This window comes from Haplochromis burtoni, unplaced genomic scaffold (genome assembly GCF_018398535.1).
Source record: "Haplochromis burtoni strain Fernald_Lab_line unplaced genomic scaffold, NCSU_Asbu1 Contig_60, whole genome shotgun sequence".
NCBI classification, from domain to species: Eukaryota; Metazoa; Chordata; class Actinopteri; order Cichliformes; family Cichlidae; genus Haplochromis; species Haplochromis burtoni.
The window spans coordinates 818,688-830,625 of NW_024582421.1; the positions used below are offsets into that span (position 1 = coordinate 818,688).

The 11,938-nt window shown below is 40.3% G+C and overlaps 1 protein-coding gene across 4 annotated transcripts; it reads left to right on the forward strand.

The window, feature by feature from the left end:
* Positions 1–1,435: 1,435 nt before the first annotated feature.
* Positions 1,436–11,906, forward strand: borcs6 (BLOC-1 related complex subunit 6). 4 transcript variants are annotated; one of them, XM_014338994.2, is made up of 7 exons: positions 1,436–1,524; positions 3,406–4,028; positions 4,401–4,587; positions 4,792–4,974; positions 7,616–7,779; positions 8,344–8,427; positions 8,816–11,906. In XM_014338994.2, exons 2-7 carry the CDS (start codon positions 3,417–3,419, stop codon positions 8,939–8,941), a joined length of 1,356 nt encoding a protein of 451 aa, XP_014194480.1. In that variant the 5' UTR covers positions 1,436–1,524; positions 3,406–3,416; the 3' UTR covers positions 8,942–11,906. The 4 variants fall into 4 exon arrangements, with proteins under 4 accessions (XP_014194480.1, XP_014194481.1, XP_042076978.1 ...); XM_014338995.2 differs by having other exon boundaries at positions 3,409–4,028; XM_042221044.1 differs by lacking the exon at positions 1,436–1,524 and adding an exon at positions 1,531–2,203.
* The last annotated feature ends 32 nt before the right edge of the window (positions 11,907–11,938 follow it).

Consider the following 11,938-nt stretch of genomic DNA (forward strand, 5'->3'; position numbering starts at 1 on the left):
TGTGGATAAACGGTTTACTGAGTTTCAGCACATATAGGAACAAAATGATGCTGATAAACTGAAAACATAAGTACACTCAGAACACAACCGCTTTTCTTTAAAGCAGGGGTGCCAGAATCTGCCTGACAAAGACATTTGTGGTCCATTTGTACATCTGTGGAAAATCACATCTGTGGAAACCTACTCAGGAGGGTTTTCTCCAAGCATGACATCCCGGTGCATTTCAGACCCAGCAACACGCTCAGACAAAAACTGGTTCACCCGAAAGACAAAATGCCAAAACACAGACTTAACAATGTGGTGTATGCTGTACAGTGCAGCGAGGAATGCCCAGACCTCTACATTGGAGAGACCAAACAGCCACTTCACAAGCGTATGGCACAACACAGAAGAGCCACCTCCACAGGACAAGACTCAGCTATCCATCTGCATCTTAAGGATAAAGGACACTCTTTCGAGGATGCCAATGTTCACATTTTGGACAGAGAGGACAGATGGTTTGAAAGAGGAGTGAAAGAAGCCATCTATGTCCACTGTGAGCGACCATCTTTGAACAGAGGCGGTGGTTTACGACACCAACTCTCTGCCATCTATAATCCAGTTTTGAGATCCCTTCCCAGACGCCTTAACGCCCACTCACATCCTGGGCCATCTGACCTCAGGAATTCGCATGATAAGGTGGGGCCAGGTTTCACAATGAACTCACCCGAAACTCTGGCTGATTGGGACCCACACCCAGTTTCACACCTTGGCTCAGGCGATTAGAGGATCATCAGGGGGTCCTTTTGTCCCTCTGTGGGGGGTTACTCCCACTAGGTTTATATCTGGGACTCTCCACCATTTGACCTTAGAACTGAAGAAGCTTCTCGGATGAGAGGTGAAACGTCTTCAAGTAACTTAAAGAAGTCCAGACGCTTTTCTTTGCAAGTTCCTTTGACTACGATGACCTGGATGACTGAGAACCTTCACAGACATGTGGAAAATGTGTTGCTGTATTTTGATACATTTTACAGCTTATCCTGCTGATAAAGACATCTCTCACTGCCATTCATACTAAACCAAAGTAACTAAGTAACAGATTAAATAGAAACAAAGTACAAAGAAGTAACAGAACCTTTATGTTTTATAACACGATAATCTAAGACATTTTTCAATGAAATTTTACAAATTATTTTTCACATTTAAACCCAAAGAGTCGTGCTGAAAGAACTTTTTTTCTTTCGTATAACATATCTATCTATCTATCTATCTATCTATCTATCTATCTATCTATCTATCTATCTATCTATCTATCTATCTATCTATCTATCTATCTATCTATCTATCTGTCTGTCTGTCTGTCTGTCTGTCTGTCTATCTATCTATCTATCTGTCTGTCTGTCTGTCTGTCTGTATATATATATATATATATATATGTTTAATGGCCTTTTGCAGGCCGGAACATTTCTTTCGGAACTTGATGCGGAAGGATATTTTCATCGGACTCGGTTGTTGCTTACATCTGTCAGGATAGAAACTCCTCAGGTGAGTGTTTTTATCGTCTAACGGAGCTCTGCAGCGCTGCTGTATGAGCCTGTTTGTAGGTAACTGCGAAGGTTAGCACTAAATGTACGTTTTGATGTAGCCGTGTCAAACAATAAAAGCCAGCTGTGAGTGTTCTGGGAGTTGGAGGCCTGGACTGCTAATGTTAGCCGCGCTGCACTAACGTCATTTAACTGCACTGGCAGCTGAAAGGGAGCTAGCAAGGCGACTCTGACAGCACTACGACAACTTCCTCAGCGCTGGCAGACACTTATGCTTGTCAGGGTTTTTTTCTTAGTTCCTCTTTGTTTTTGTCGCACAGTAATTTTCGGGCGTTGCTGTCTTAAAATCTGGAAATATAAGCTAATATGAACACTAAGGTAGCTTAGTATTGTGCTAAACCATTTAGTACGACGCCATTTCAGTCTTTATGAAAAATTGTTATGATCCATAAGTGTGTCAGCTAACACCGACGTGTTTAAATCTCTGGAAAACTCTCACAGCAGTCCCCTTCTCACAGTCTAATTGTTTCCATTGTCTTGTACGTCATATGAGAGGTCAGGAGACCAAGCACATTATTCACTTATTCTATTTTTGAAGAGGAGTCAGTGAATTCAGTGGATGTACTCTTCTCCTGTTGTCTGTGGTTGTGCCTTTAGAGTTTTCTCTTTACAGCAGTAACGTAAGTCTCCTTACTCACATTAAGCATTTCTCATTGTGTTTCTACGCACTGCTGTTGTTTCTACACATACTTCACTTTCTCATTGTGTTGATGCATTTTTCATTTGACTCTGATTCATGAAAACCAGTTTTTAACACTTTTGGCAGTCAGATTTTCAGATATCACTTACCTTAATGCTGTCTGGTATTGATTTAGTATTTTAAATTATATCAGTTTTAAAGCTTTTTCAACTATAAAGGGAAGAGCAAGGCCAGTTACACACACAGTAATAGCTGCCCTACAATATTCATTGGTGACAGATTGGACGTTATCGACTGACTTTGCTTGGTTTGACGTGAAAAACTTTTGATTGTTTTAGTCTTTTGCACAGTTCAGTGTTATGAGAAATGGCTTAACTGTTTTGAGAACTGCTTTAGGAGTGGTGAGAACGATGTTCCTGGTGCATCGAAGTGATCAAGACAAACCATAAACAGCTGCCATTGTTCAGCTACATGGCAAAATGTAGTTACTATATTCTTACTTACATTTGATAATGTCCAGTTGTGGTCAGAAATCACAAAGAAATTAACATTTTTACACCCAATTCTCGATTTTTCCTTTTTGAAGTTATTAAATATGTTTGTTGTGTAATCATTCCACTCAGGTAAAAGACCAGTTCAAGGAGATCATTAAAAGCCCAAAATTAAAGTGACATTCATGTCCATTATGATTGTATGCAAACTTTTGTTTGCTGTGCCTTTCTGTTGCATCCCATGTACTCAAAAATCTAGAAAATTCTCTTTACTGCTCTATATGTAAATAATCCATTGGATAAAATTCATAGGTTCTACCCACATCATCAGGCCCTATTGATGGATATTTGACCCCCTGACTCGTGTTTCTCAAGTACGATCTGGCCAAACCATTGAATACTCAATACTGTAGCAAAAGATGGCATTGAATGCTTGGTCAGACTCTTGACTTTGTTTACGAATTTTCTGATCAAACATTTTCTAATGTACTTTAGTGTTTAGCGCTGATGATTAAGGAAGGATAAGGGGATGAGATGGGTTCATGTTTTTAAAAAATGGTTTGTATGAAAAATGTTATTTTGGTATGTGGGAAAACCCTTTTAGCTCATGGTAAAACCAGTTAATTTAATTATAGATTTAAAAGGCAGAGTCACTTCCAGGTTTCCAGTAATGTTCTTTCTTTGTAATCAGCAGGCGGAGGGATGAGTCTCTCCCCTGTGATTGGCACAGAAGTGCCAGAAACGGCAAACGGGGTAGCGACACCTGTTGCACTGGAGAATGGCCCTCAAGCTCCGGTCTCAGTGAAATGTTCAAGTAGAGTACCAGGGACCGGGGAGGCATCTGTGGATGAGTCCCACATGCACACAGAGAACCATGCTGATGCTAATATGGAAAACCTAGTTCACCATGGGAAAGGCCACTTGGACACAGAGATGGACATGAATGAGAGAACCTCTAGCTTATCATTACAAAGCCCTGAGGAGGCAAACCCCTCCCTCCCCACGGTGACAGGCACAGGAGAAACAGATCTAGGATCCAAAGACATTCCTGATGAAGCCTCTAAGACTGTGGACCCTGCTGATGCAGTTCTTCTGTGGGACTCAGCATTGCACAGGCAGTCCAAAGACTCGTATCAGCAAGGACACCCAGTCACCACAGAAAGGCAGCAGACAGAAGCAGAGACTGCGGATGGAGGCTCCAACAGCCAAGAGGAGGATGTAGATGGAGAGACAGAGAAACAGGATGTGGAGGAGGATGAGAAGAATGAAAACAAGTTGGAGAATCAGCGCGCCGGAAGGAGAACAAAGGTGGAAGTGAGTGGAGTGCCGGATTATTGTTCTGACATTTCAGGTTTATTAGATTGTGTGTACCGAAGAGAGAATGATGTCAGCAGATGTAATGAGAACTAAAGCCAGCGCAAATAAATGTAGCTGAGTCATCAGAACATGACCTCTTTCAGACAAATTTCAGTAGGATTAAAATAAAGTGCAGCGTGCTGACTATCAATGATTGACAAGATGATTGTCGTTATTTTAGAGTGAATAAACCTAAGAGTGAGAAAAGAAGCCGTCTATCAAAGAAAAGCGTGGCCGCTGTAAACGACAGGAGATATGTGTAGCTCCACATGGTTCAGTAAATTTTCTCTACTTTTTTTTATTTTTTTATTTGTTCTCCAAAATTTCCAGTCTTCACAACGCTACTCATCTTCAGCCCCTGGTCCGAGTACCTCCACCTCTTCTTCTCCTCCACCTCCTCTTCTTTCTTCAGATGATACCCCTTGCCCTCCTCACATCATGGCCCAGGTCTGGGTTCGCAATGTGCGGGGAATGCAGGACAGCAAGAGCCTGGATGAAATTAGTCAAGCGTGTGGAGGTAGATGTGCATCTTCCCGTGGTCTGGCTTTTTCTTCGTGTCTTTTCTAAACTGAGAAATGTAGAAAATCTTTTTCTGTAAAGCACCAGAGTGAAGTAAAAAGAAGTGGAATTTGTGACATTGTTTAACTTTTCTTCCACGTTGAACTGTGTTATTGACTATCGACAGTGTTTTGTAACCACAAGTTGTTGATATTGGTTGCAGGTGGTTCAGGGGCTCGAGGAGGGGGCAGAAGTGGCCAGTCAGAGGGCCGAAGGGCCACCATCTCCTCGGCTTTGGAACTAGAGGGTACAGTCAGTCATGATGGAGACCTGACTAACTTCATCACAAAAAACCTCGAGCAGAAGATCAAAATGAGCTCCAAGCCTAGTCTGGACTGCAGTGACTGTGAGTAAAGAGTCAGAGGAATAATTGACATTATTCAAACACAGTTTTCTCCCTTTTTTTGTAAATTATGAAAACATTTTGTATTTCTGTATTAGTTTTTTATTCTAAGTGCAAACAGAAGAAACATGCATACTGTATGTGTGGACTGTATACAGTTTGTGCTGGTGTAGAGGACATGTAGATAGAGCTCTTTCATGACTGCTTGTACTCCTGCTGTAGAATGTGGCATTTCAACAGGTTATTGGTATTTGTATAGCTGGTGGGACTGAACTGCAGTGACAGTTGTCGTCTTTAAGATTCACAGCCTGCTCCTCCTTGCAGAGGCAAACACACCCAGTCAGTGACTAGTCATCATTAATGCATTGCTTAGACCATAATAAGTAAATTGGAATTGAGGTACTAATTTAAGCAAATTAATTGCCATGGTTGGTTATCCTATTATGAACTGGCTTACTTGAATCCCTTAATGGCCTGTGGGGTCATTCAGTGACAGTTGATCAAGTGCATACAATCTGATTGGTGCAACTCAGATTTGCTTGAGAAAAGAATTCCACGATAAAGACAGATGTGGTGATAGATGTGTGAGTGTGGACTCTAAGCTGTATGGTTTACAGCTCTGTATGTGTGCTACATTCAGACCGAAAGAGACAAGTTTACATATAATGATGTTTGCTTGATTTCACTAAAATATTTAGCTGTTAGATCTCTGATTGTAGATTTTACCTCAGGCAAACAAAGGCAGGTGCAACAGATTTATGTAACAAGAATAACTGTCAGACAAATTCCATTTGATCTTTTTTACAGGTTTTACTGGTTTGAGCCGTTGCTCATGTCGAGGTTGCTGGGTCAGAGCTCTGAATAGTTTTAGCTTTGGTGTCTTTTCCTTTCTTAGCTACTTTATAATGCCCATGTTCAGCTGGGTGTGGTTGATATAAGTGTCTGGTTAGGTTTGATCCCCACCCCCCCTTTACAGTTTACTTTAGCAAACTTTGTGTCTTCACTCACAGTGAAAAGCTTCCACGCTTCACAACATGGTAGCATATGGCTGTCAATGTGCGCATGACTGTTCGTGTGCATCGCTGTGCATGTGTTGTCCATGCATAAACCAGACCGGTTCATGTATGGGACATTCCCGAGTCTCACCAACTGGAACTCGTCAGAGCAGAGAAGACTAAAACAAATCATCCTTTTCTGGTCCCTGGCCTATCGATCAATGCATCTCTAATAAATGTATAATTTTTCCTCCGAGCACGCAATAGCTGCAGTTGACTGGTTTTTCGTTATCACACAATGTTAATGCGGTACAAGCTAAGCAATTCATGCAGTCGCTATTTTTTTAAGTTATTTATTTTACTTTCTGTCTCAATAGATTGAGTGAAAAATCATGTGACTGACTCAAGGAAAGATGTGTTTATTCAGTTAGGAAGTGCACCATATATACAGATCGTTACAGTTGAAGAGTAGTTAAGTGTTGAAACATCACTTGCTGCAGCAAATAATGAAATAAAGCAAAGCTAAAAACGTGACTAATGTCAGTGATGGTGCCAACATGAAGCAACAAGCCATTCTAACAGGTAGATACTCTACACTGTGTATGAATCAGGTTTATCCTGTCTTAGTGATTCTTACGTACTCAGGAAATGTTTCTGCATTAAGCTTTATGCTCATATCATTGAGAACAGTGTGGGAAATCTCTAAAAGTTACACTTTTGGTTAGTGAAACCCTCCACCAGTGCTTGTTTCCCTTCAGAGTCCTCTCTGCATAAGATTTTATAAGCGTAATGATAAAAGGTGATTTTGTTCTTCCCCTCTCCTCATCTTCCCATTTTCCTGTGTGATTAAATTAGCCTAAGTCTGAGCTGTGGGGAGATGATGGAGACCCAACCCCAGGAGAAAAAGTTTTGTTTCTTTTTCCTCAAAATCCCATACGTGTGCCGCTGTCTCAGAAATTAAATCATCTATGTAGGTTCAGCAGGTCGACCTGGCAGAGCTTGTGCATTAGCAGCCATCCGTCTTGTCAGATTTTGCTGGAGTAAGACACAGAGCCCCTGCCCTTCACTCAGAAACCCCCCTGGATGAGAGTGTCAGCTAAACTGGCCTCTCAATTTAAACACAGGGCCACAGTCAATATGTCCTCTGTGGCAGCTCATTCTCTCTACCTGCTGATTCAATTAAGATTGATGACGCACAGACCTCGTTTAGACTGAAGGGATTTCTTAAAGGTCCTGCCACAGCCCGACAGAAACTTTTCAGAGGTTGAAACTGTTTTTGTTTTTAAATTCCAATTTATTGACTGGGGTTTGTTTAATCCAAGGTTTAATTACTCATGGCACTCTTGGCTAAGTGTGTAATTTGTTTCAATTTCTGAGAAACAGTCAAATAAGAATGTTTCATTTTATTCAGTGTTTCTTTTTTTTTTTTTTTTTCCTTCTTCACTGTAGTTATAGTTTAATTTTGCACCCTACAGGTCCGACTAGAATTTGGTTCACTGCATTTCAGTCAGAAGGCATATGCTTATCTCCTCCTCCAGTGTCCATAATTTTGCACTTTATAGATAATTCTGCTAATGGCTTATATAAAAAAGTATATTCTATATTAGCTATTCTATATTGTATATCTAATTTATGATAACTCTCACTAGCGGACTGTTCGGGTCCTATTTACCGAAGTCGAGGGTTGACACGGCGACCAGCGGATATACCACCCATTGATCCCACCGTCCTTTTGGACCTTCAGAGACACACCCAGGAAGTGGCACACAGTGTGGAGGTGATGATGAGGAGCCTCAATGGAACCATCCAAAATGTGAGTCTTAGTAGTTCTTTCTTCAAATCACCCTGTTTATGCTGTCGTCTTAGTCAGAAGTGTAACACGTACACGTCATTGAAGTCTGTGTATTACGTAGTAGTTTAAGGTGAGGATGGGTGTCACTGATGTCAGCTGAGAACAGCATTGCCTGGTGATGAGTCTCGATTTCTGCTTTGGATTCAGACGGTAGGGTCAGAATTTGACATAAACAACATAAAAGCTTCCTGCCTTCCATCAACACCTCATATCACAAGTTCACTGTAGTCACCAGATATCAATCCAAAGAGCATCTTTCACATCATGGATGTGCAACCAACAAATCTGCAGCGACTTTGTGATGCTTTCATGTTGACATCAATGTTCCCAGCACCTTGTTGAATCTATGCCATTAAGAGTTAATGCTGCTCTTAAGGCTAAAAGGGGTCTAACCCTGTAATAGCACTGCTGAGGGTGTATGTAGATATATTGCAGGGTCTTCATGTTTTATGTTACTATTTTATTTCTCCCCTTTTGTTTTTGTGCTATTCTTTAATCTCTCTCTTAACCATCTCTTTTATACAGATGACAGCTCTGAGTGTGGGGTATATCCAGACCTACAGAGACTCAGTGGACAGCCTGGGAGAGTCTGTAGATATGAGTATAAAGGTGACATGTAATTTCTGTTCCTTTCACATAATGTGACAAGTAAAGATTGCTGTTTGCTGGGTCCACCAGAGCATGCATTATAAACATTTACTACCTAATTAGCTAAATAATAGTGATAGCCCAGCTTGTGTCATTTTGCTGGATTTTCCTTGGACACAAGTTTTGTTTATGGGTTTGGATTTTGGATTGTAGTCGCTACATGATAGGTCACTTTACAGAAATATGATTTAACATAAGGCATTCCTAACTTGTGAACCTGAAAAGAAACTGTTAATGAGGAAAAACCTTAAATCAGGACCACAGTGGGAAACCCCCTCACATTATTTTTTTAAAGTACAAATTATTCCTTTTCTGATAAATTCTGTCGTCCATGTTTTTGCCTCCACAGGGCATGTATACACTAATGGCTCGCTGCGAGGAGTTGGATCGTTCCATGCAGCCCATACACAACCTGGCTACGCAGATACGCGATATCAAACGCACCCTTGACACTCTGGAGGCAATTTGCAAGTAACACCATAAACAAACATCCCAGATGCAAAGGTCTAGCATCAGGCGCATGTGTGCAACCCACCCACCCATGTGCAGGTAGCACACACACACATACTGCAGCGAAGACACCCGTGGAGTCCGGGAACTGTTGCTGCTCGGCATGTTGGATTATTGGCACTCCTAGTTCCTCTGGACTGGCTTAGACGTTCCTCATGTTTGTGTTGTGAGATCTCAGATGAACTGTGCTTATTTCGCTCTTCAGGCTGAGCTTTTTCCTTTTCACAACATTTACGCTATCCAAGTTGTCAAGAAACAAAATCTCACAAATTAACCAATTTTAGAGACACTTGTACCGTGGACACATGCACATGGACAGATCTTTAAAGAAGGTGGGATAATGGGCTCTTTTTTGTGTTTTGTTTTTTCACTTCACCGTCTAAAAGGAGTGAATTGGTCTCCGTCCAGCCTGCTTGGTTCAGATTGCACTAACCTCTGTTCCCCACATGGAGGTGATGTTTCGTTCTCCGTCTCTCTGCCACTGGAGAGGCAATAATAAACTGCTCAGAAGGCGGTGACTTTTGCACAGGAACAGAAAGTCTATTTTTTAATCTTATGCAACAAGGGTCAGATTCTTTCACTGCAAGTGAAATTACAGTTGTGTCATGTCTGTTTGTCCTTATGTGTTTTGTGTGTTTTCAGTTTCCTCAGCATGCGTGCTTGTTCAAAAACACTGAAACTTTGTGCCACTGGGAACCAGTACAGTCCGTACTCTGTCAGTGCAGTCCAAGATGATGTTGAGTACATAACTGGAAAAATATGTTGTGCAGCCTTCGCAGTGGCTTTAAATATTACGTGTAATATTAACAGCTTCAGGTATTTAATTTCCTTTGACTTTTAGATGCCATTTATAAGGCTGGATACTGACGTTGATCTCCTGATTTTAATTCTTCATTATTCAGCTGCATCACATCTTGAGAACCTAAATTCTTACATCCTATAAAACTGTAAAACTAAGTAAAGTGCATCTGATAGGCTAAATTGTAAAACACAATCAAGGGGCAGCATAATTGTGCGTAACTTAAAAATAAAAGCATTGTAACTTTGAGCACACGCAGGACTGAATGTCTCATCTCATTCTCGTTAGCACTGTTTGTGCTGAGATGGCTAGCTTACATTAGCAACCCAAGAGACTGACTGGATTAAGTAAATTCATGACTTGCATGCCTCCATAACTTGTAGCCAGAGATAACATCTCATCTTGTCATCAAACACAAACCAAGGGCTCAGATCAGTGTGCAGTCTTCTTTTTTCCAGTCTGTCCCCCTCGTGATTAAAGTCGTGACTCAATGTGGCTTTATAAAACAAGATTCATGTGCACATTGTTACAACTCGATTTCCAAGGTTTAAACACTTTACACTCTATGCAGCTCTGACTGAAACCACTTAGAAAAATTAACCACTGCAGCCACACAAAACTGAGAATAACGAGAGAAAAAAAAGCGAAGATTGATTTCCAGTGAAATCTAAAGCTGTTGAAAGTCTTTTTATTTCCAGGCGAGTAACTACAAAAACACTGCTCAGTGTCATTAATTGTATCGTGTTTGGTTAGGTTCCTGTTCACCCAATTTAAAGAAATGATTTATGCATTAGAATTTGCTCCATTCAAAAACACATTTTAAATCCATTAAACTGCTCTTGAAGAATGATTGTGAGGGCTTTGCCAGCTTTGGACTTAAATCAGCTGCTAAACGTGGTGAATGACTCAAGTTGGAGGTTTTGTAGCTTTCTGTTTTACTTTGGTGAAGATGGGTACTTTTGCATTTAATAAATGTGTTTGAAACATGGAAAATCAAATGCTAAAAATTAATTTTGATTCACAGTTCTGGCTTTTGATTGCACCGAAGGGTTGGAGTGAAATTACTCAGACAGCAGATAAACTGTTGTGCAACTTTTTATAATGTCAGCACAGTGGACACAGTGTTACAACAAAAAAGAGCTACCGCCTGTGGATGTGAGCTAAGGTGGTTTACTTAAGCATTTATTAATTTACCCAATGATAAAGCCAGTGAGTGCAGCGTCGCCCTGCTGTTGTTCCCAGCCTTTCTTAATTTAATGAAATGTCTGCTGTAATTGCACTTGTAGGATTAATCTAGATCAGAGTATGTGTTGAAGATCTTCATTCTAAGAGCGAACCTTATTATAGATGTCATTTGGAATGAGGAGTCTTGTTTTGGTTGTCTTACACTGGACTCTGCATACATTTTTGTCAGTAGCGTTTCAAGATTGATCCAAACCAAATACTGAAGTCATTTTTAATCTAAAATGTTGTCTGAGCAATACTGTAAGTAAGGTAAGTATACATTTTAATCTTGAACATAATATTGAAGCTTAATTCAGCCATTAAATCACTTTCAAACATCTTTACGAAATGTCATATGTGGATGTGGAGCTCAGAGCAGCGCATTAACTCTGCAAAACGTGCCCCTCTATGCCGCTCTACACTTGTTTTCATCAGTGCGGTAAAGATCAAACCAAAAAATACATTCAATTGGTTATGATGGCTGTTTGTGTAAAACTACTCTTTGGTTTCTTAATTACGTCCCTTGAACCTCGTTGGAAAGGATTTTAGCCAGGAAATGTTATTAAAATTTCAAGGTATATAGTAAAGTTAATATTCATCCAGGTTCCCTCAGTTATACTGACATATACCAGTACATGTGTGTAAAGATGTAAATGCTGTTTTGTAGGAGAGTGTAAAGTTTAAAAAAAATGTTACTGGAAGACTAGATATTTGAGGCAAGAGAAACATCATAGAGCTGTGATGTAAGAGAGGAAATGTCATTTTCTTGTTTTGTTTTTTAAATTCTGTTTTACAATCAGAGGCACCTGTGTACATATGATCTCTTTCTGTAACTAAAATGATTTAGATACCCTTTGTCTTGACTGTATATTTTATTGAAAAATAAATTTACAGAAGCTGCAAAAAACCCAAACATCTGGAGCTTTTTTTTTTTTTTTT

What these genes read in the sequence shown, in the direction of transcription:
- borcs6 (XM_014338994.2), top strand. Translation starts at nt 3,417, where the DNA reads ATGAGTCTCTCCCCTGTGATTGGCACAGAAGTGCCAGAAACGGCAAAC. An exon ending in TAGTCTGGACTGCAGTGACT is followed by an intron (nt 4,975 to 7,615) that starts GTGAGTAAAGAG and finishes AACTCTCACTAG; the next exon opens with CGGACTGTTCGGGTCCTATT. An exon ending in CTGTAGATATGAGTATAAAG is followed by an intron (nt 8,428 to 8,815) that starts GTGACATGTAAT and finishes TTGCCTCCACAG; the next exon opens with GGCATGTATACACTAATGGC.